At 36.2% G+C, this 24,861-nt stretch overlaps 1 protein-coding gene and 1 long non-coding RNA gene across 4 annotated transcripts in view; both read left to right on the top strand.

Moving 5' to 3' along the window:
* LOC149918451 (uncharacterized) overlaps window positions 1-2,886 on the top strand; it is a 113,253-nt gene extending 110,367 nt beyond the window's left edge. Inside the window, exon 5 of one of the 3 annotated variants that reach the window (XR_016465467.1) lies at window positions 2,369-2,589. Coding sequence is in view for 2 of the 3 variants with exons in the window: in XM_090138326.1 (XP_089994452.1) it covers window positions 2,369-2,418 (50 nt within the window). In the remaining variant the exon portion in view is untranslated. Of the gene's footprint in view, window positions 1-2,368 lie in introns of all 3 variants that reach the window. The other 2 variants (XM_090138325.1, XM_090138326.1) reach the window with 2 other exon arrangements.
* A 13,151-nt stretch (window positions 2,887-16,037) lies between these two features.
* The window catches only part of LOC149918450 (uncharacterized), a 43,987-nt gene continuing 35,163 nt past the window's right edge, over window positions 16,038-24,861 (top strand). Inside the window, exon 1 of the long non-coding RNA XR_016465466.1 lies at window positions 16,038-16,072. This is a non-coding gene — a long non-coding RNA (uncharacterized LOC149918450). The remainder of the gene's footprint in view (window positions 16,073-24,861) is intronic.

The following is a 24,861-nucleotide window of genomic DNA, read 5'->3' as shown; positions in this document are numbered from 1 at the left end:
TGAAGTGCAAAAGCGTAGGATAGCAACTCCGAGGAGTAAAAGAATCATGCTAATAGGTCAAATGAAAGGTCTGTCTAGACCTATAACCTGTCTCAGACCAATAACAGTGAAAAGTAAGATGTTGTAATATTCTGTCCAGCCTCCATATGAAGCATAAGTGCTATCTTGGAGATTTTTGTTCATGTGAAGAAAATCGGCACAATATGTAACTTATTTTTATAAGTTATTATTTTTATAAAGCTTTAAACTGTTTCAAAAAAATTACTTCATAAAGAAATGTGTGAAAAAGTCCTACCATGTATTGAAATCTAAGTTGCTAAAAACTTTTTTTCTGGACATCTCAGGGAATCTTGTTTTGATGGGTTTGTAAGGACATTGCTGAAACACTACGGAATTACTGATTAAATTCTAGATATATTGCCACGTATGATGTTTTATTACTCTAAAATATTAGCATTAATTCCTATCTTATATTTTGGCATAGATTATCTTTTACTTTTTTTTTTTTTTTAAGTGGATTAAGTGGATTTTTTTTCTGCTTATCTGCCACTAATAATATCAAATAAATTTAATCCATCTCTGTTTCAGATATCAGTTTTGTGGCCAGTGATTCACAACTAGTTGTAGTTTTTCCTCTATAATTATATTAAAAAAAGGGGTTGTGACTATAAATGTTCACTAATGCATCAGTACTCTGCATGACTCAAACCTTTGGACACTTTTGGGAAGTAGCTTCTTTCTACTTTACTGCATAAGAAGGAATACTGAAAATTAAGTCCCCTGGATTGCTATCTATAACAGTTTATCCACCATTAATTTTGGTTGTTTACAAGTTATGTAGAATGCTACGTGAAACAGAAGTAAGAATCAGCAGAAATGCTATAGAAGATAAATAATAGCTATTTACTATCCAATCCTGATGTCTACAAATAATGTACTCAGGACTGTGGGAAAAGAGGAAATGCTTTCCTGGACATTTTTTATACCTGTTGTCTAACTGAGAAAATAGATATTTAGTAAGACTTCTATTTGTACATCTTCAATTTGCAAAATGACTGTAGTGTGGAAATGGATATTCTGACTTGTTAAATAGATAGCAATATTTATTTTTCCTATTAAGATTAAACTATTTTTGTTATTGATTTAGTAATGTTAATAAATGAATGGCCTAAGCAGACTAAAAAAAAAGCTCACTGCATTACTAAAATATTTAAATGGTTTGAGAGAAGCTAGTGATAAATATGCAGTTTTGTCTACACTGCAAATAGGAGAACAATTAAATAATTTCCATTCAGTGTCATAAATGTACAGTTCAGGTAGTTAGATATGATGTAACGAAGTGCCAAAGAACATGAAAGGCAAATCAAAGCCATATATTTAAAAATATATAATTTTGCTAGTCCATGGCTTATTTGTTCATGTATTGATTTTGGCATGCATACCTCCAATTCCTGAGAATTCAGAGGAGAAAAACAAAATCACTCTTTCGCCTGACATACTCCTTTTTTTATGCTTATTTCCTTTTCATTCTGTAGACATTGAAAAGATATCCAAGGGTCCTCATGACTGCCTTTTGAATTTGTATTCTTGAAAATATTACCTTTGACTATTGCCAAAAAAGATTTTCTAAAACAAACACGAACCAAAGCAAAGTAAAAAAAAAAAAAAAAAAAAAAAAAAAAGACTTTGGAAGATGTGGCAGGAAAATGTAAATATCAACCTAATGTGTTTTTTTCTGTCATTCTTTGTAGAATCATTCAGGAGTACATGTATCTGTTAATAAAAGCATTGGCTCCACCATAGACTTCAGCTGTGGAAGTCTGCCAACACAGATTTTAGTAAACCATGCCCAAGTAATTGCTTTTACACCAAAATAATATAAAATGTTGATCTGTTTGGGGACTTTTTTTAATTTGTGGAACTCTTCCTTTTTATTCAGATTTTAAGTAATTGGTAAATGTTTATTTCCATACAATTTCTTACACACAACAGTGTGAAAAAAAAGGTATTGCAATACAATTTTTTATGATAGCATTTTTTAAATAACTATGTATGTTACTGACAACTATATTTAATGTCTGCAGTTGTATGAATAAAGCAAAAACATTACCTCAGAAATCACAATCTCAAGTACTCAGAACAAAGATCTCCTATTTCTTTTATTTTGTGAAAATTTTGTACTAGGGCACTTGGATTATCTTGCAAAATTCAGTTAGATCTGAATTAGATCTTAGAGCGAAGATCTCTGAATTAGCACCAGTTTTGGAACAAAGACATAGGTTTTTTTCTAATGCATAGGGCCTTTCCACTGGACTTAGTGCATCAGTATCGGGTTCAAATGATAATGAAGTATTTTTTGTACTTACAGATCCCTCAGTCTACACAAGTATCCCTGATGCTTCACAGTGTTTATACTGACTGATCCTGCAACAACCTTGTTTTGTTGTATTCCAGAGAACATGTGCATGTTATGTCATCTGGATCTGACAGCCCACTTACAGTTACTCAGTTATGCAAACCCAAGATTAAAATAATAAATAATCATGTCCCAAATGTGAGATTATTTTTTTACAGCTTTGTACTGGGAATACGAGTAAAGGAGGAGAAAAATATTAGGCTAACAGAGTAGCACCCAGCTGCAAATGGTTCCCATAATCACATCTGAGGGAGTGGCTCTATTTCTCAGTTAGATGTGAGCTGAGCTATATGTATGTGATCATTTTTCTCTTGTCTCAGTGTTGTCACTGTTAATTTTGCTTCTTGTTTGTGAGAAGGTCTTGATTGTATGATTTATCTTTTGTTCTGGCCTGATCTAATCCAGGTGGCATTCAGGGACATGTGGGGAGAAATGTTTCAATGATTCCAAAATACATTAGTTCTGATTCTGTATATGAAGGGGCAATAATGTGCCAATTTCAGTGGTGTTTTTCTATTGCATTTGATTTACAGATAAACTAAAATATGTTTTGCAAAAAAGCAAAACTCCATGGTTTCTGATAAGCTACACAGGATATCTACTAATTAATCGCACTGAATTCTAAAGCCTGATACATAAAGAAGCAGAGTTTACAGATAAAGGAGCATCAAGGTTGTTGGTTTTGAATTATGGCAAGATGACTTATTTTCATTTCACTACAAGGACTTCACAAGGATGATGCAACTTGCTGCACTTTAATAAAGCTAAAACCCTTCAAATCCAGCTCTTGGTTTGTGTTTGTACCTCCCTGATCTCTTTCTTCTATGATTTCTGATACAGTGGAAGGTTCCTTCCATCTCCTGTTCTGTAGAAGAGTCTGTATTCCATATTCTATAAGGTGCCTTTTACTTCTGAAACTTCAGACTTTCAGGCCGTGTAGATGGAGAAATGTTTAATGGGCAGTCTTCATCTAGGCAGTGTCTTGCATACATTGAAACAAAGTGAAGCAAACAATTGTTTCTGCTTCTTCAAATTTAAGACAAATTTGCAAAAACGTTGAGAGGAATTACACATTTGTATTCTTGGTTTTTTTCTTTCTCAATTTTGTTCTTTTCCGTACATTTTTAATATTAATCAGTGAATCTATGCAGTTTTGTCAGCTGTATAGCCAAGATGTAGCATCGAGTGAAATGTGCACCAAAGATGCAGATCAAAAACAAGTTTGAGAAGGAAAACAATGACATTATAGCAAGCTGAGGACATGCTATGTTGTGTAAAAACATACATTTTGTCCAGGTCAGAGAAGAAAAGAATGGAACAAAGACTAAAAGGATTGCTGGTTTGAATAGTTGATGTTAGTGTGGGGCAATGAGATACTGAGTGTCAAGGGATGGAAAGCAAAAGGTGCAGGAGATAAGAACAAAAGAAAAATGAGTGCATAGTTTCTGCTTAATTGCATTAATTCATCTTTCATGAATGTGGCAAGTACAGTAATGAGTCTATGTTGATTTGAGACTGCATAAGACTTCTCCCTTACTTTCTTCATCATCATGTGCAGACAAATGGAGGTAGATGCTGCAGAGGGGAACAGACTTAAATTCTCTACTTGCTTGTTGTGAGCAGCATACAAAAGGAGGTAAGCAGTGCAGTGAAATTTAAAAGATATAATCTAGATTTAGAACTATCAATTACTTTCTTTCAACTGCATCCCGAGTGACTATGTTACATTTGAAGTTCATCAATCAACTCAGTTCAGGACTTCACTCTAATACGTAGTATCTGCTCTGGGAATTGAAGCTACTACACCCTATATCTGGTTATGCAGTCATCAGTGTGTAAAAGAGAATAATATATTGTATTCCTGTAAAATAAGAAGATCTGTGCCCGCTACAACTTCAAAGCAAATACCACTTTCATAATTTCTAGTCTATACCTTCCTTTTCAGCTCATTGCCATCTAATTGCTCACAGCGTGGTTGGGGAGGAGGAATGAAGTGCACCACTTCGGCATGAATAAATAATGTTGGAAGGTTACTAGCTTTATTGGAACCTGTACACCCACTTTGAGAAATCATCATTGATGCTTAATATAAGCTTGAAAAATGAACATCATTTTGGTGCTGTGGTGCACTGTTCTGTAATTTATGCTCATAAAGAGATCACAGATCTCAACAAATAACAATCTCTTTATGGGCAAGTTCTATAATATATTTTATTTTAACATTGTGGTATGTCTAGTGTCTTCTGGAAGGGAATGAAGAATTGACCACGATTTCTTCTCCCTAAAGATATTCTTCATTTTGAGGTAGGATCATAGAAAAACATAATTATCTTGTTAAAATTCTGTGACAGGAATTAAAAGGCAAATGGTTATCAGAGAATTACAAATCTTCAATTTAATCTATCTGTACGTGACATTTCATAACTGACAGCATAAAGTCTGTGATTTCAAGATAAGAACATAACTAAACTGGTTTTGCCTGTTTTCAAATTGTTTTATTTACATTATTGAATAGTGTTTACATTTTAGACAGCCAATTAGCTTTTTTAAAAAAACATGATCTTAGAAGAAAAAATGGTCTTCTGTGCTTCTCCTGTCTGTAATATTTCATCTGAAACGGCAGTGTAATTTGAAATGTATATTTTTTAATTATAGTTCTTGATCAAAGGATTGTGGAGCTTGCAAAACAGATGAATTCCTAGATTAAACTGTTCTGTCGTTAGCTGATAAAAATGATTTCAAATGTTGCTAATGTAAATTGTTCGTTCAGTTTGAACTGTTAAACAAGATTAGATTAATATTTACATTCACATATGGAAGTAATGAAAACAGTTTTAACATGTCAATTGCTAATAAAGAATTTACAGGAAATACTGAAAATATTCACTGGGGGTTGTTGGAGCTTTATGTGGTTATTAAAAACTATCCCTAGGGAGCAACAGAAAGTCCTTGATTTTCATATCTTAGGACACAGAATCTGGTTGACTTAGGAAATTGATTTGTCATGATAATTTGAACCTCACAAATGCAAAGAATCACAGAATCACCGAATATGCTTGAAGAGATTGAAGGGTTCAACAAGGATCATGTAGAAGCCAACTCCCGTAGAAGCCACACTGAAAATATTTTCCCCCTTAATTCATCTCAATCAGTAGTTCTTTGAAGTTCCAGTTGATGAAACTGAACATGTACAGATTCATGGGGCCTGATGACGTACATCCTAGGGACCTGAAGGAACTGATTGATATAGTCACCAAGCCACAGTCTCCATCATATTCAAAAAGTCATGGCTGTCAGGTGATATTGTCAGTTGGCAAAAGGGAAACATCACTCTTATTTTTAAGAAAAGAAGAAAGGAAGACCAAGGAAATACAGGGTGGCACCCTTTCATGAAAAAGATCCTTCTGGAAGCTATCTTAAGGCACGTGCAAGACAATGATGTGATCCAAGGCAATCAGCACAACTTCAAAGGCACAATCTGTCTTTGAAGACTGGTGGCCTACTATGGAGCGATGTCATCAGTAGACAAAGGAAGAGTGACTGAATCATCAGACATCAAGTCATCTACTCAAACTTCGGCTAGGCTTTTGATGTGGTCCCACATCACATCCTTATCTCTGAATTGGAAAGATGTGGATTTGAAGCATGGACGATTCAGTGGAAAAGGAGTAGGTTGCATGGTCATAGCAGAGGGTTGTGGTAAATGGCTCTATGTCCAGGTGGAGGCTGGTAATGAGTGATGTATGCCAGAGTTCCATCTTGGGACCAGTGCTCTTCAACATCTTTATCAGTGACCTATGATCAAGCATGTCCAATGTGGGCAGAATACCACATGGTACAGCTAGGTAATGTGGTCCCAAGAGATCATAAACCTTTAATATTATTATATGATTTTTAGCAATATTTTTTCACCAGTTGATTGCAAGTAGCTTGATTGCAGACTGAATATGAGACAGTATAACGCTGTGGAGAGGAGGGCACAGGGCAATAATAACCCTGCCTCTTGTGCCCACCACACACAATCAGTTTGAAACCCACATGCATTATATGTTTACTTATCATTTAGTGAGTAAAATGCAGTGATGGGCTGATAATAATCTTCCAGCCTAATTATATATGTGTGTGCCTGTTAAGACATGCAGACGTGTAAGTATTCTAATTCAATTATTAAACTTGAACTTATTATTATTTCCTAGAATAATAACTTAACAGGTTCGTGTGGAAGAAATATCTAGGATACTCATGCAGTGCTGACAGATTTTGGGAAAATTTTTTGAGGAAATTCTTTACTCAGGGGGCAAAGAGGCATTGGCACAGGCTGCACAGAGAAATGGTGGATGTCCCAGCCCTGGAGGTGTTCATGGCCAGGTTGGATGAGCCCTTTATGTAGCAGATAGCAACCTTGCCCACAGCAGGGTGATAAGGTGGGACAGTCATTTTTAAAGTCCCTTGCAACCCAAGCCATTCTGTGATTCTGTGGTTCTATGATTGTTTCAGGATTTAATTCCCTTCACAGTAACTTAGTCTGGAAAATTTACAACAATTAGCAAACACTAGGTTGTCTATGTGATGTTAAATTACATTTATTCAGACACAATTCCAACTGGTGCCAGAGTACATACTTTCTACGGAAAGATGTATGTACTTTGTGCACATATCTTAAAAAAGATTAAATGGGGGAAAAAAAGTAAGATGGCATATATATGTCTGCTGTTGCAGTTTCTCAAGGGAGTATTTTCTTGGTCTGTAGTACTTAATCAATTCAAATAAAGTGATTATAAGCAATAAATTCTTGCAAAAAAAAATTAGCAAGCCTGATTAATACAGAACTGAAACTGTGACATTAATCTCTGCATTGGAGACATTGTTCCTTTAAGCACTTGTTCCAAACTCTTACTATCATCTTGGGGAGAAGGAGCATGTAAAGTTAAATTTTCTAGTCTCTTATTTGTTTCTATATCCTTTTTTAAACAATTTATCTGTAATAAATTCCAGTGGGGCATAAGACAGATATCATTTCATGAGAAAATTCTAACATAAATTTAACACTGATCAAAACTCTAAATCAATATGAGTTTATGATTATGAATGCATTATAAGTTTTCCTACTAATACACATAACTAAACCCTACCTATAATGGCTTACTTATATTATTAGGCAGGAAACAGAATTCCCTGTGAATACTTACACATTTTAATACTTGTTTTTCATGAGCAGTCACAGACAAAATACGTTATTCAGAGAATTAAATTTAAACTTTCAGTAATGAAACAAAGAAAGAATCAGTTTGCTTCAATATCAAATGACTAATAATGTTTTTTTGGTTTTTTTTCTTGAAAGAAATAGATAAATTTTTTTTCAGGAATAAATATATCTGAAGAAATATTCCACTTTCACTTCACACATAATGAAAAGGAAAAATAATTTAGAGTAAATAATTTTTATAATTGAATTGGTGTTGTGAAAGACACTATGCAAGCCTATTTAGTGACAGTAAGATGTCTGAATTTCTTTTAATGTAATATATGCCTACACCTTAACCAGCTTTGAACTTGTGTTTGGGTATATCACAGTTAAATTGAACATATATTTGTGAACCAGGACATATATTGAACATTGAACATATATTTGTGAAACTGTGATCATCTTCTTTCTTCATTTTCAAAGTTTCGTATAACTGCCACTGTCATTTCCATGTAATTTCTTTCCCTTCAAATTTATGCAGGGTTAAGAATCAGTAAGTTAAGGTTAATATCTGTGAATCATCTTATGAACAGTTAATGATTCAAAACTGACATTTTGATCAAAGTCGTCAAAGCAATCCCTGTGAAGTCAAAATCCTGGCTATTTATGAGACTAGAGTGTGACATGATGAGACAGATGCATATTAGATGCATTTCAGGAAAGAGGGTAATCTCTGCTCAGTCCACAATGGCAAATATCAAAGAATATCTGAATAGGCTCTGAGGAAGTATTACTCTTCTATGAGGAATTCATCAACTAAATCCCAGTAAAATTACTGAACAGCTTCCTCAAGATATCTGTCTGTGATGGAAGAAAAATTAGGACAGTGATAAAAAGTGAGAACACAGCTAACAAAGCACTGTCAATACAGTAATATTACAGTAATTTTATTCACAAACATCATGCATAATCAGGCAAAATTAAATATAAGCAATTGAACACATTGCTAGTTATTAAATGGCATGGCAGTTGGTTGCAGCAGAACCTGAAGCATAAGCCTGGTACTGAAAGGAACAGTTTTGGTGTTCTTGCCTTACTCTTATATTGTTCCTGCTTGAATGCGATATTTACCAATTTTCATAAACAACCAAGGTTTCTAAAGCCACTTCAAAGTATACTGACAATTTAATTTGTAATTTCAAGATCTCTGCTTCAGTGGATCTCTTGCATCAATCAGCATTGTAGAAATTATTTAATTTGTAGTTAAATATAAGCACATAACATTTACATAATTAGCATGCATTAAAAGAAAAAATAATGACAGAAATATGATTTTGACAATGATAAGGAATGAAAATATTGTCTTTTGTAAAACAAGTAAAAGAAAGTAAAACACTTACAGGCCTGGATGTGGAATGATTAACTTCTTTACTATTGATGTGATTAATACTTTAACTGAATAAAATTAGATAACATTGTGTTAAGTTATGACCTTGTCTTGTCTTCCAGCAGTTAATGATGTAATGGCAGGTTGGAATGTATACTCTGAATACAAAGAGCTTCATTTGAATTCTGACATTCACTGAAGTCTTCAAATTCACTTTTGATCTGCTAGTATAGGCTTTTATTTTCTATTTTATTTTCTATTAATTTCCACCCCTTTGCTTCATATACACTTCCATGTCAGATACCATTTCCTCAGACTCTTTCAACTCCTTTTTTTCAACTTTTCAACTCTTTGAGAGGGTAGATAATAGCAGGACAAGGGGAAATGATTTTAAGTTGAAGGAGGGAAGATTTAGGCTGGATATCAGGGGGAAGTTCTTTACTATGAGAGTGGTGAGGTGCTGGAACAGGCTGCCCAGAGAGGTTGTGGATTACGCCCCGTCCCTGGAGGTGTTCAAGGCCAGATTGGATGAGGCCCTGGGCAGGCTGGTCCAGATTAAATGCTGAGGTTAGCAGCCCTTCCTGTGGCATGGGGGTCGGAGCTTGATGATCCTTGAGGTCCCTTCCACCCCAAGCCATTTTATGATTCTATGATGTGATTCAGACTGCCTCTGGGCTGCCATCTGTTGCACAGCAACAAAACGTAATGGAATACTGGCCAACATCTGCCTCTGACATTGTGAGCCAACAAAATAAAATAGGAGGCATTACTTTTGCAGGAGCCTTCAGATGTTTGATGAGTAGAAACTTCAGATGCAAGACAATGGATGAAACTGATGTTGCCAGTGTCTCAGTTATCCTAACTGGTAGCTCAGCAACAGTCTATGCAGAATATTAGGGAATTATTTATCTTCAGTTGTCAGAGGTTTATCACACACAGATTGGGATTCAGCTGAAACACGTTCACCTGCTTTAGACACTGCTATTGCAAAAGGCTATGTAGTTCATGTAGGAGCATCCTAGAATTAGACAGTAGCTCTGCCTTTAGTTTCTCTATCCCTGTTCTAAACTGCAGCCCTCTTTTCTTTCTTTCTCATAGTGCCCATAGAGGCCCGTAGAGGCCAGAATATAAGAACAGACTGCCTGAAGGAAATGAATTTTATGATTTCTAACAAGTTAGATATATCAAGAAAGAAATAGTGTTCTTTTAAAAAAATTGTTTTCTATTGTACTGTGTAAGAATGCAGGTATTCTGCAAGCTTTGGCAAAAATAATAGCATTCACTGTGTGCAGCCATGGAAAGTACTGGTCTTTTAAATAATCTTTTAAATTAATCCAGATTCCTTGTTTCATACACTGAGAAAGCAGGCCCAAGGAATCACACTGCTTGTATGGCCAGTGCAAACAGATGACATATTCTGATTCTCTGCTTTACCACCTTAGCCTTACCATCCATCCATTACAGTCTCATACATTCTTATAGCTCATACTCTTCAAAGTAATATTTCCAAAACTTTTATACGAATATCAGTATTTAGATGCATTTCTCTTTTCCTCTCCATTGTTGCTGAAAAGCCATGGCCATTATTAAGAGGACTGCAAACATGATAATTTATGTACTAGAAAAATGTTTAATGATTATTTTACTGAGAATGTATACAATCCTACTTTCATTTGAATTAGAAAAATGTGGTAAACCATAATTTGTTGCTTTTAATAGATTGAAAGCTACAAAACACTTCTGTTAAATGAAAATTTTGATCACAAGATCAAAAAGAACAGTGAACATCCTCAGTCATATGGACCAAATAAGAAATTTCAGGGATATGCTATTTAAATGGAATGATATTAAATAAATACTTACTACAACTCAGACTGGAAAAAAAAAGACAGGACAGTGTTATTTTGTAGATATTTTTAATCTTATACTCTCTGTACTTTTTTTTTTTTTTTTTTTTTTAAAGAGGTCACAAACATTACTTGCAACATTTGAAATTGCTTTATGCCAAAGATATACCTTATATAGTGCTTTGTACTTTTTAGAAAATGCCATATTTTTGAGACTGCCACTCCTCTGACAAATTGATATTGTTTCAGCAGCATGCAAAAGTTACTTATTAGGAGGCATATATTAATACGGACATATATAAGGAAATAAAATCTATTAACCTAGATAGTCAACTAGAAGAAAAAGGATTATAATGCATGAAAATTCTGCATAATATTATGAAATATTCTGAGTAATCAATTATTTTTTCCTCATTGATGTCAGTAGGTTGAAATATGGTTTCTTTCTTTTAAACAAGATAAAGAATAACCCACACTTGGCATTCAGTAATTTACCTACCAACTCTATTAGGCTAGCCTTTTCAGAGGTCAATGGGAACAACCAAACCATTAGTGTTTTCCTGTTAACAAATGTCAATGTCTATTGTATGGCATTCCCCTTAATCTTTAATTAGCAAAAATGGAACCTAGCTCCAACAATTATCGCCACATTAATTTGAATTAATTTCTAAGCTGAAATAGCTGTCTGAAGTCTCATATCAGATTGTATGCTGTAATGGTTATCTGCAGTACATTTTTCTCATGAAGAAGCAGCCAGACAGGCTGACTAAAAATAAAAAAAATAACTAAACTCCCCATAGCTAATTTTTATGTCCCCACAGCATTTTGATTATGAATTGAATATATCGTTCCAATCAGAGCTTCAGTACTTTCTTTCATTTTCAAAATCTGAATTACTTTATCATTCTATAATTAGTAAAAACATTTAAGGAAGATTCAGTAAGTTTAAGAAAATTAAAATAGAGGCAATAGTTACTTTTAGACAGCCAATAGAAGGAGATTAAAGTAAACTTGTATGGCCTTTGAAATTCATGTTTATGTGATTATAAAGCATTTTGTTTAAAGAGTCCTGAGTCAAAATATTCTATAGAAAATCAATGAAGAGCAGTGAAATAATATTGGAAAAGAAATTTGTATTCTCCATAACATTTAAGTGCACTAGAAGAAAGAAAATTCACATGAAATGAGAATGTAGTCATTAGGTAAAGAAGGAATTAAAGTTAAGAAAGGAATAAGACAGAAAGGAAAACATAAAGTGTTATTAATTAACTGAACTGTATTCATGCAGTGGTGAAATAGCTACTTTTTTTGTGTGTGTGATGCTCTATGTGCTAATACTACACAATACAATGGAAGAGCCAGGAGTGCTATGTAATGAGAAAGCCAATATGGAAATGAAAAGTAAGCTAAAATAAGAACTGTGACCAAAGCAGAAGTATTGTTATATATTCATGGCCCAGAGAGAATGATGAGAAAAATTAACATGATTGGATAGTATTGCATGTGACTAAACAGATGTAATAGAAGGAAGATAATTTTAATAACACGGTGTCAGTTTTAGCACTTATTTTAAGAATACAAAGTTCTATTTATATAGTGGTTTAAATCTCATGCAGGTTTCAAAGGTCATGCTAGCATAGCATCAGAAGTCATAATGGGAAAGTGAAGTCACCAAAACCTAGAATTGCATAGGGAAGGAAAAGTAATCATGGAGATTTTTCTTCTTAAAACAAACAAACAATAAATATCAGAAGTCAAGTGATTCGAGAAGAAATCATTAAAAACCTATCACGTAAGAGAAGAAGCAAGGCAGAATAAATATGCAAGGGTGGCTCTAGCATAAAATTAACACTTAACAGAAATGGAAATTGGGAGCAGAATAAAATAGTATTATGAATCATGCTGGACTAATGCCACTTTTCTCCAAGATGAGTAGGTGTTTTTGAAACAAAGAATGACTAACTGAGGATCAGAGTGAAACATATCATTTGATGCTACATTTTGAATAATATATTTAAAAATGAAAATGTGAGTAGTACAAGAATTGCAAAAAAGATAACATGGCACGAAATGAGAGCAATGTATGTTAAAAAAAAAAAAAAAAAAAAAGAAAATGCTTGAAAGAAAAATAGTTATTTGTGGAATCCTTTAGAATTTTATCTTGATGGTGAACTTTAATATTCCTTAATGACTGCAGAGAGTACTTCTAAACCCAGACTTCTTCCATTTCCGATTTTATCACTAAAGATTTACTGTAAAGCAGATTCTGGCTGCTTCTGTTTGCAAAGTTGACTTGTCTTTCCAGCTTCCTACTGCAGTCTTTTCACAAAACATTTGTCTTATGAAAAAAAAAAAAAAAAAAAAAAAAAGTTGTGGTCCATGTAGGTTATTAATACTGTCACATTTATTTCTATGTTTACAAATTAAAAATATGTACCTTCTTTGGTCATATATGAAATCAAATCTGGAAAAACTTTTTCACATTTGAAACATACTGTAGCTCTTAGTAAATTCTGCTGTATTATATATGAATTTACACATCAGAAACTCCTTTACACAGCTTTATTATAGCTTATAAGCTTTACTATAGCTCTCCTGCTATCTTAGACAATGTGCATATACAATAAGTTGAATAACAATCTTCCCTTTATTCATGGCAGAAAATTTCTATAACACAATTCAGAACAGATTCTTTTCCTTCCAAAAACAAGACTTATTTGCTGCCATCACCTTACTTTATGAGACAGAGGAATTGAAGAATTTTGTTTTCTGTAGAAGTTTCTAAGCATATTGTGTTGCTACCATGTCTCCCAGTTGCTTGAGATCTGCCCACATAAGTCATATATCTTCTCCAAACATATCCCAGCTTGGAAAGATGTTCACAAGTTGAGTAACTTAAGAAATTGAGCTCAATGCCATGCTGACAATAACTCATTCCACATTGTGATGTTGGCCCTGCTTGATGCAAGTTTATCCGGTCTTGTTCTTTTAAAATGCCCTTGCTGAGCTGCAGAATTGACTTAAAACCTTTGTGGCAGGCAAGTGCAGTGAGCAAATTAGTAAGTGCCAGCAACACATCTATTTTTCCTCTGTGATTCTTACAACTTTTAAGTGAAGGATTACCTTTGCTTAAATGATGCTTATTCTCAGAACTCAGATGTGCTATATGGATCAAGTTGACAACTTCCTGCAAGTAGTGAGCATTGTTGGCTAAATTGTCTTCCTTCAGCACTTCTGTTCTGCCTGTATATTTCAGGCTTAGCATGCACAAATAGGCTGTTGTCAGGTCTCTGAAAGTATTTCATTGCTTGACAAACTATTTTTCATCTGTGCTAATGATCTGTGTGCATTTGCACTGATCTCCTGGAAGGAGAAATGTATCATGCCCAGTGAGGAAAAGAGAAATTAGACAAGGAAAGACAGCTGAATACCAGCCAGGTTGCAAATCTCTTTTTTCATTTAACCAGTTAGACTCGCTTTGTCATCAGTGACTTACCCAGGGACTTTTCTGTACTGCAGATGACTGCACTGCCAGTTTTTGTTTTTTTTTTTTTTTTTTTTTTTTTTTTCTCGCATGTAGCTGTCTAATTATGCTCCAGAATCAAACAGTTCAAAATATCTGATTATGCAAACACCTATTTGACTTGATGATGCAGCAAACAGTTGCTGCATCCTGCTTAAATGATTGCATCGTTGTTCCACTAAATCTCCACCTAGAGAACATCTAGACTTGCGTGGGAAGACTGACAGGCAGTGAGATGCAATGGACCTAAATGTTGTCTCGTGAATCCAAAGACAAGCAGAAGCCTGTTGAAACTAGTGCCTGCAGTTAAAACTGCACTTACTAATTACCTAAAAGGAAGCTGGAAAACTAGAACAGTGGAAGTCCCAGAATCTTCTGTTGCATCAGTGTGTATTTCACAGCCACGTGATTGCCAAGTCCTCAGCTGTAAAACCGAAGCATTGTCTCCCTCATTGCTATACTACTTTAGATGATTACAGGTAAAATTGAAAACAGGTAGCAGATTTTAGCAGTTTTAAACTCTCACTTTCTTTATTACACTTTTTGTTGTTGTTGTTATGACCAATCAATCTAGAATCTACTGTAGCAGTTACGGACTCAGATGCGTGACTATCCAAATTGCTCTAACATCCCTTACGTACATTTCCAACTTGTAACTCTTGAAACTTTCCATCCCCCTACACGTCAATAGAACACTTAACAAGTCTCCTTCATTTCTAGGCACTAACTGCCACCGCTAGTGCTCATCCAATCAGAGCCACAATTGCTTCTATTCACGGGCTTCTTCTCCAGTCATGGCCGTCATTATGCGGAGATTACTCGCCCCACTTGACTTCTGGAGACACCTTTTGTTCTCAGTGTCCCCTTCCAACCTGTCAGACTTGTTCTTTAGCCTGTATTTTGATAGTTGTGTTGAACCCCCACACCTCACCAGCCTCTGAAGAAATAATTTCTTCCAAACATCTAAACTTATTCTCCCCGCCTTTAGTTTAAAGCCATTCCAATTTTTCCTGTTGCTGTCAAACTGTGTAAAAAGTCAGTCTTTCTGTTCATAAACACCCTTCAAATACTGGAAGGCCACAGTGATGTCTCCCAGAATTTTCTTGTCTCCCAACTGAACAAGCCCAACTCCCTCAGTCTGCCTTCATAGAAAAGGTGCTCCAGCCCTCTGGTCATCCTAGTGGCCCTCCACTCCAAAAGCTCCACATCTTTCCTGCATTGGGGGCCCCAGGTCTTGATGCAGTACTCCAAATGGGGCCTCACGAGGGCAGAGTAGAGATGAATAATTCCCTCCCTCTCCCTGCTGGCCTTTTGTCTTGATGCAGTGCAGGATACAGTTATTCTGAGTTGCAAGCAGACACTGCAGATTTGTGTACAGCTTTTTGTCCACCAGAATCCACAAGTCCTTCTCCATAGGCCTGCTCTGTGTTATGGAGAACAAAGTAGTAAAACATGCTTTACTTATTTTCTTTTCAGGTCTCCATAGTCTTGTAGTGGAAATGTTAAGTCACGTCCTCACCCGGTGATTGAGCACCTGGTAGGAAGGCAGGGCCAAGCCAGGGGAGCTCAGCTGCATGTAGTGTGTCTGAGTGACTAGAATGGGTAGAGTCAGGATCCACCCCTTCCCAGACCTCATTTAAGGGTTGGCAGTGGAGCTGAGAGTGTCTTATCGAGTGATTGCTGTGTACTTAAGGACCTTATAGATCTTCTGAAGGTAAGTTGCTTCTTTCTTTTAGTTTTGTGCCTACTGCTTCTGTATCTGAGCAGCTCCTTGCTTGCTGTGCCCTGGGAGCTGGCTGTTCTGTTGTCTTATCATGTTCTCCACTGTGTTACGTGGCCTTCAAGCTATGTAGTTCTCTTACAAGCCAAGTTATGTTAAAGGAAATTAAGTAACTTGTCAGATCTAAATGTTTTGTTTAAGCTAGAGCTCATGTTTTTCATGTTTTATATCCTCTGCTGTAGTGTTTATTTCTTTTTCTCCTGAGTCTTCTGCTCTGCTAACTTTTTGAGTAACTATGTCATGGTTATTGGAGTTAAAGGACTGGTGATCACTGTGAGACGTTTGGAGATAAAGACTGATTTATTTCTCTCAGGCATATGTTATTAATTTGCTAATATCTTTTAGCCCAATGCGTTCCATTGAACAGTGGGTAACAGTGCGTAGTCTGAATTCACTGGAAGTTGTTCATGTGCAATGATTATCCATTGATTAATACAACTATTATGACGCATAGCCCAAAGGAATCAGTGAGAAAGTGATCACGTCCAAATGTTTTCGGTAATTAGATACTGATATTATTGATACGTAAATTGTTTATTTACATAAGAAAACATGTACCAATTTTTCCTATGATGGTGAAACAAATAATATTTTATTTATACTACAGTATAAAGTGACCTAAAACATTAGGTCTCTCTGTATTGCCTTGTAAATATTTCAAAACAAAAGAAATATTGTCTTGATACTGTGATTTTTTTTTTTGTTGTATTTTTTCTGCTTTTTAAAAGAAGATAGCAGTTGTGTGAAGTTTTGAAGAATGCTTTTTCCTGTGTTATACCAGTAAGAAGTTAACAACAAACTTGTGCTGTGTGCTGCATATATTTGTAAAGTCCTTGGGTTACAGATATTGTATTATATATCATATTCATGTTTTTCTCTTACAAAATACTGGAGGTGTAAGAAAGAGATGTATTTGCATTATTTCTTCACATAAATTTTCTCTTGTTGTGCGTTTATAATTAATACACAATTTGTGGTGTCTTGACTTTTTCTACAAGAAACTATCACAAAGAGAATACATTCAGGCTGATCTTATTTGTAATTTTTTTCCATATTGGTTTACTAGCATGTTCTGGGGTTTTGAGTAAATCAGTAGAGCAGCAAGTCTACTAAGAGTCTGAATATGTGCTCAGACCACTTCCAACAGACTGCCAGCAATATACTAGCAAGGTATAATACAAACATGAACAGGTTTGCGGAAGTCAAACTCACTGAATCATCTAATTATTGACTGATTACTTTTTTTCCCTTTAGTGTGATGGGTCTTCTTTGTGTTGTCTTTGCCGACTGTGTTTTCCTTGAAGAATGTAACTAGGGATGTGCTGGCAGGTGACTAGTGAAGGCCATTCATTGATCAGGCTTTATTCTTGTGGATCTGAAAATCGCCACTTTAAGGGCTTGAGACTCTTCACTTGTATTGGAAGAGAACACGCACAGACTCTGAATAGACACTGATAGATGGGTCTGAAGCCACAGCATTAGTCTATACAATAAGAAAGAATTAAATCATACTGTCAGTCTAACTGCTGTTAAGTGTTCTTGTATGCCTCATGAGGGAAGAGATCTCTAATGAGTGGCTTGAAGGAGGACACTATGGTAATATTATAAATGCTTTAGAGAAGCTCATGCCAAGCTTTAAAGTCAGTGCAGGAGATGTTTTTTGTGAAGTCTGCCAAATTAACAGATCATGGTATTCTTAATGAATGCAGCTTATTGAATATAGTGTTTTTTCATGTCCACTCCAGTCTGTAGTTAAAGAAACTATGGACTGATAGGGATCCTAATAGCAGATGAGGACTGTGACAGCAGTCTACTTCTAAAGCACCTGAAGTGATCTTGAAATGTATTTGAAATGTTAATTTCTGCTATATTTGCCAATTTCTAACCTAATTTAATTTACTAATTCTAACTTACTGCACGCACTAGTGAGTCAATGCATAATGCAACATTACTGTGCCTAGGCTAGATGAGCAGCTGACTATCAGTACAGTCCTGAGCTCAAAAACTCCTTTTCAGATAGAAGTTAAATCTAAGAAGTATTTCTCATGTTTGCTTGGACATGTTTTTATGCTTGGTTTTAGTCATGGTAGGGGTTGTGTGTATCAACACTGTATATGATCACTTCTTTGCATCCATCTGTTTTCAAGTTTGTTTTCTCACTGCTGTGGAGTCAAGAGCTTTCCTGTATTGCAGAAGCTTTTGAGTGGAACAGCTCTAGCTGAGGTCAGAAATACAACACTTAACTTAATTGTGTATTAGAAATAAATTATCTTGCTTTTGTGATCCCTATGAATTCAATTCCTTATGACGCAGATTCCATATTGGAAAATGCACTTTAGAGTACCTTAAAGGTACACTGACTTCCTTTGCAATTTATTAGCTTGAGAGGTGAGTAAATTATAATTTGCTTTTTAACTGATTACTCCTTTATCCTGAGAGAGAATACATCAGTACCACTTGCTTTTTCTTGATCAGAGCTTTGCTGACAAGAACCTCTACAAAGTTGACTTTGCTGGTTTTTGATTTTGCAATTCTGGCCTTAAGAACTCAATGCCAACTGGACTCAGCTGAGACTTTTACTCCTTTTATAAGAGTTCAGCTGTAGAAATAATAAAAAATGTAAACCTGAGATGACTTCAATTCAGTCCAGCTGCAGTTCTTTAATCTGATTCTTCTAAATAGCTAATAAGAGGCTCGCATTAAGGGCAGAATTAAGAACCACCTGTGCACTAGTGGGTCTGTAGAGAAGGTTCACAGTCAAATTATCTACCTCTCACAGTATTGCTTGTAGCAGTGCCCCTGGCAACAGTTTAGGGCATGCAGATGTGACCTACATGTGAACTGATATAATAGCATGAATTTAACTGGTTTGGAGGTGCTTAAAAATTTATGTGGTCTGTAGCTTTCCCCTCTGCCTTTACCATGATAATATTGTGCAGGCTAAAGCACTTAATACAAGTGCTGTTTTCTTTACACTGGCTGCTGCAAAGGTGTAAGAAATTTGTGAGGAAGTGGTACACAAGATAAATTCAAATTGGCAGCAGAGAGATGGATGTTCTTTTGCACAGTACTTAGGATAGGCTGCACAGTGGAGAGTTTCCCTTATGCTGTTTCTGTCTAGCACTTTAGAGATGCAGTTAATGAAGTCGGATGAACCCCTGTAGTATCAGGTATCTTTAAACACTTCCCCTCCATGATACAGTAAGGAAGTTGAGAAGATTTTAGCTATGTTCATTTCTACTTTCACATCTTGCTTCATCAAAATCTGTTTGGTGACCACTTATTTTTCTATCTTTTACCATAAATGTTGCTGCAAAGACTTATTAAGCAGTAGTACAGTAACTCAGTAGTAGGGTGTTACAAGGTACATAATATGTATTATGTATGTACACTTAAAATTTTGGATTGGGTGGCAAGGTTTTGATGGTGGAGGACTGCAGCAGAGCCCAGCAGTGCCCCTGTCAGACCAGAGCAGCTCCAGCTGCTTCAAAGGAACCTACTGGTTGCCACAGCTGAGCTGTGAGCAACACTGGGTGTGTGCTTCAAGGAGAGCAGATCTAAGAAGGAGAAATCTGCTGGATTATAGCAGCTGGGGGAGAGGAGTGAAAGATGTTCAAGAAACAAGTATGCAGGCACCCAGGTGAGGGCAGGAGAAGCTCCAGGCACAGTGCAGCATCTTCCCTCAGAAAACCCTTGAGTACGTGGAATGGGGAGATATTATGAACTGAGAAAGGATTGCTCCTATTTGCTTATCATAGAAGTGCTATGTATTAAAGTAAAAAAAGAATGGCTTGTTCTTAACATATAGAAGTACTCCCTTCTATCTGCTTAGCATTATTCAGGCAATAAGAACAAAAAAAATGAAGTTTTCCCCTCAGATGGGTGTTCTCAAATATACTTCAAGAGACTAAAGGTTATCCCTATTTTGATGTGATGGTCAGATCAGATTACCTTCAACCTAAACATTCATAATAAATTTCATAGTAGTTTGGATAAAGTGTAGATGTACACGTTGCTAGCTATGGTAATATTAACTTTAATGGTTTGAGTGATGCCACTGTTGAGGCTGGAACAGAAATATGGAGTATTTGGCTACTGTTACAGTTCCTCATAGCACAGCAGGGAAATGATTGGTGTCTGCCTTCCTGCTCTACCCAAGCACAGTCCTGGATTGGGTTGTGCCTGTTAAAGCTGCTTGTGAAGAGTGCAGTCCTCTCCTGTCACTGTTTTCCAAATGTTCATCACTTCACTGGCAGCTGTTCTGTGAGGAAGTCTTAGTGAAATAGGAACAGAAGCAGAAAAATATCAGTGTCCTGTACTGTCTGGTATCTCTTAATAAATCCACAAGAGGAAGAAAGCATGAAACATCTTAAAGTTAAAGGTGTCTATTTTAGATGAACTCTCTTTTTCCTGATAGCTGGTAAAAAGATGATTCTTCTTAGGACAGTCAGCTTAATGAGCAGCTCGGAAAACCATCAATGGCAAAGGGGAAATTCATTTTGCTTGGGTAGGAGTAAAGTGCAGCAGTTCTTTGTGTGTCTAGTTTGTAAAAAAGAGGCAATTACTTTTCCTAAAAATCTAGCTATTACTTCTACAAAGACAGCTTTCCTACCCAAATATAGGGAGGAAAGGATTTTTGATCAAAGTATAATTGTTAATTTGTACAGTATTACTGTGTACACAAAATGTATTTCTTTAGGCATTATTATACATCTCCATTGAGGAATGAGGATGCTGTATTTTCAGTAATATTTATATGCCTTTTTAAAATCTGTGTACTGTTATCCTGCCTGGCTGTCTAGTGTTAAAGTATGTCTAATGAATAACAACAAAAAATAATGCAGTAACATTAAGCTTAAAGATACAGTATAGAACACGATTAATTGGTAAATGTGCACTCTGCTTTCGCATGGAGGGATGGCCTAAGTTTACTTGTTATAGGATTGAATTTGAACTAGTCTAATACCATGGATAGCCCAGAGCTGGACAGGAAAGAGATGAAGATGACTATCTGCCTTCACCTGGTTAAGAGTTTAGTGCACACAGCTGAAAGTGGGAGGCTTTGCTGCTCAAAGGCCAGGAGTAGAATCTCTAGAAAAGAGAGAACACTTGTGGTGGGGGGAGGTGGAATATATGTAAGAACAAGGCATTGTTAGATCGTGTCGGGAAAAGTTCATCCTCCCTGTATGAAGGAGCACAGAGGCATAATACCAGTTGGTGAAACCCCAGTAACATCATCAGATGAGTTCTTATCCTGGCCCTTCTGAGGGCTGTCATCAGTAGGCCCCTAACCACATGATCCAGGGGTCACACAACAGCTCTACAGAGCATCTTTCAGATTGAGATTAGGGAATACAGAGGAATAAAAGCTTGGAATTGTACAGTGTCTTGGGATGTTCAAGCAAGGACCAAAGGCAAAGTAAGGGTCAAGGTTGTTTGGGCAGGAACAAGTGTGTGTGGAGTGGGGAGGGTAGAAACTGAGAGAGGGGAATAAGAGGCCAGTCATGTAAACAAGTATTTGGCAGTATCATCTGGCCATGGCTTGTGCGTGATCAGTACACTCTCTCCTGTCTTACTAAACATTTCTTTCTGCAGTAAAGGTATTCTCTTATCTGAAAGCTTGTGTGTATGTAGGTATATGTACCAACAACAAATAGGATCATATGCCATAGCGGTGCATGAGTTTGGGATACCAGCAACTGGAGAGAGTGGTGTGCGTGTGTCTGTGTGAGTGTGCAATCACTAGCTAAATCTAAGCTGTGCTAGCTGGTGACAAAGGTAGGAGGCAACTATTAGAGAGAGAGACCATAGGTCTGGACCAGATATGGGAGAGACTGGGGCAATCTGAGGCAGCACTGAAGAGAGTGCTACTGCAGTTTAGTATGGTGAAGGCCATAGCTCTAGACTGGATTCATGTGTATGTACAGCAGTCTGTGAGGCAACTAGGATACTGGAGGGGCACGGGTCAGAGACTGAATAGACCTAGCATCAGAGGTGACTTACTGGAAGAGTCCATACTGCATTTGTTTGTGCCAGAACTTCTTACCAGTAGCTGGATTCAGGCTGTAGGCTCAGGGATCTGTATGCCCAGCAGCTCCTGGAAATCAGGAGATCCTAGGTCAGATACTGGATAGACTAGTGACTGGGGGGTTCCATATAGTCTACACAGGTGTTCATGTGTATGTTGTGGTCCCTGTCTGTATTGAAATGTCTGTGTACACATGTATATGGTGCACAGACCTGATGGGACCTGGGAACAGGGAGCTGTGGCAGCCTTGTATTTTTAGCAGCACACATAAGGCACAAAACCTCATCTAGTTTTATCTTCTGGTTGAGTATTGCTGAATAAAAACAATAATTCTTGATGTTGCTTAAAGGTTTAAACTTGATCTGAGAAGAGGTGGTGCTGTAGGGCCGGTGTCCTTTCTGTACTTTTGCTGAGCAAATTAGATGCTTAAATCACTTTGGCTTAGGGGCTGTAGATATTCTTTTTGTGTCATGCTGTAATCAAAGAGACATGCTGTCTTAAAACTTTAGGAGGCTACAGTCCTAATGTTGCCACTAGCTTATCAAAACAGGAGGAAGCTCATACGAAGCATGTCTAGATCGGAACATGCGGCAGATTCTGTACCCACCTCCTCTGACATTCCTACAAAGGCATTTTAATGAACTTTCTTTGTAGAATGCTGGAGGGCAAGCTCTTACTGATACTAAACAGAATATGAATATGGTTGGTAAACCAATAACTTCAGTGAAAAGAGATGTCACTTGGTATAATGGAGTTCTAACCTGTAACTTGGAGGGTACTATTGTGAAGTGTCAAAAATAAAATTAAAAAAAGCCTGGATCTGAAAATAGTAGAACAGTGGGCTTTTATGTGATTACATAACTGGAATCTTTCGGTATTTTCTCATTAGATGTTACTTATTTGTTACTGAAATAAAAAATACCGATAGTAATGCATACCAGTGAATTTCAAATCCCATTAAGTTCATAATGCTACAGGTTATTGCAGTGTTTCACTTCTAGCTTTTAGTCTATCAGGTGAAGCAGATTTCTGCTGCAAACTAATGGCTTATTCAATATTTATTTGTCTAAAAGATCAGTTAGAGTAGCACATCATCTTTGGATTTTTGGATGCAAATTTGCCACATTGGAGTTTCCTGCTTGACTGGTAACACAGATAGTAATCAGAATAGGTGATTAATTCATGTATCATTTATAATTGTCAAATAACTTTGTAAACTGGACAAATCTGAAGCTACCAGTCAAATACAGCACTTATGTGCATCTTCCAGGGTAGCTGTAGAAGTACTCAATTTTCTAATTAACTCTTTATACTTCTGCTTGAATAGTGAAGTAGCTGACCCAAGCCTTTCTTGCAAGAAGCATCATGTGAGGGTTTAGTGAATTATCTGTGTTTGTAGTAATTAATAACACATGACATTTAATTGTTGGTCTTGATGTTTAGAGCTTTCCCTTGTGGTTGAAATTATTGCAATAGGCATTGTGTGGGTGGGGAGTGGGTTGAAGAGATGATACTCTTCAGTGAAACACTTACAGAAGTCTGTTCTACTTGTGTCATTACAATGTAGTGTTATTTAATTTCACTAAATGAAGAAGTGTCAGAAAGGAAGGCCTATGGCTTTATCCTAAAGGTCTAAATAGCTTTCCTTTTCAGTTTTGATTAGTTATGTATGCAACATGTGCAACAGCATGAAAGAAAGTCCCTTCCAAAAATAACCATTTCCTCTGAACTATTGATTCTACAGCGTGACCCCAAGTCTTTACTCTCTGCATTCAAGAGGCTTTACAAAAAGCTTCAGATTATAACATCCTCACAACTCCACATCTTAATCCACCATCATAATATAATCCTTCTTCTGTATTGTTTAGGGTCACATTCAGAATGTGTGGACTGTAGCTCTGAACTTTAGTATAGGAGCATGTGTAAGGCTGTTTCTCTAGAATCAGCGGAAGGACGTGGACACTGAATATTGATCAAGGCAAGAGGTATTTATGCAAGAGATAATGTTAAGTAAAACTAAGAAGATATGAGACATTTATGCATATATGGAGAGACAGGGAGAAAAGTATGTTTTCATTGCTCTTCTTCCTGGAATAAAGTAGTAGGAGCATTGAATTCAGGTAGCAAGTTCAAAACAAGGGAAGAGAGGTGACTTTCTGTGCAACTTTTTATTAAGCCAAATAACTGCCTGACAGCATAGTATCAGCTCTGAAAATCTGAAGTTTAAAAGGAGGTGATTTGTAGAGAAGAAATCCATCAGAAGTCATTCAATACTTAAACTGTTTCTGCTTTCAGAAGTGTTTGGGGATCAAATAGCTGAAAAAATGTATATTAATATACATGTGAATGTGTAGTAATCCTTATACTCTCATAGACTTATGCTTTCAGCCACAGTCCTTACCTGAGCAATTGCTCATGCTTGTATGTTTCTTTGATTTACACGTTTCCACAGCCTTGTTGCCTCATGAGTTATATACTTCGTTAGGATGTCCTCAACTTATTCTCTACTCCTCTTTAAATTCATTTTCTTGAACCTGGATTTACAAGTCTGAACCTCAGAGTTCAGTTCATGGTCATATAAATGACTCATTCTTCACGTTCATACCACTGTATATATCTTTAAATTTCTCATACTCTTCAGAATAAGAATCATGTTTTTTACTTTCAGGACTGAATTGTATTGATGGCTTGAATT

Source organism: Phasianus colchicus, chromosome 3 (assembly GCF_987193195.1).
Source record: "Phasianus colchicus chromosome 3, bPhaCol1.hap1.1, whole genome shotgun sequence".
In the NCBI taxonomy this organism is placed as follows: domain Eukaryota; kingdom Metazoa; phylum Chordata; class Aves; order Galliformes; family Phasianidae; genus Phasianus; species Phasianus colchicus.
This window is presented reverse-complemented; position numbering and strand designations above follow the sequence as displayed.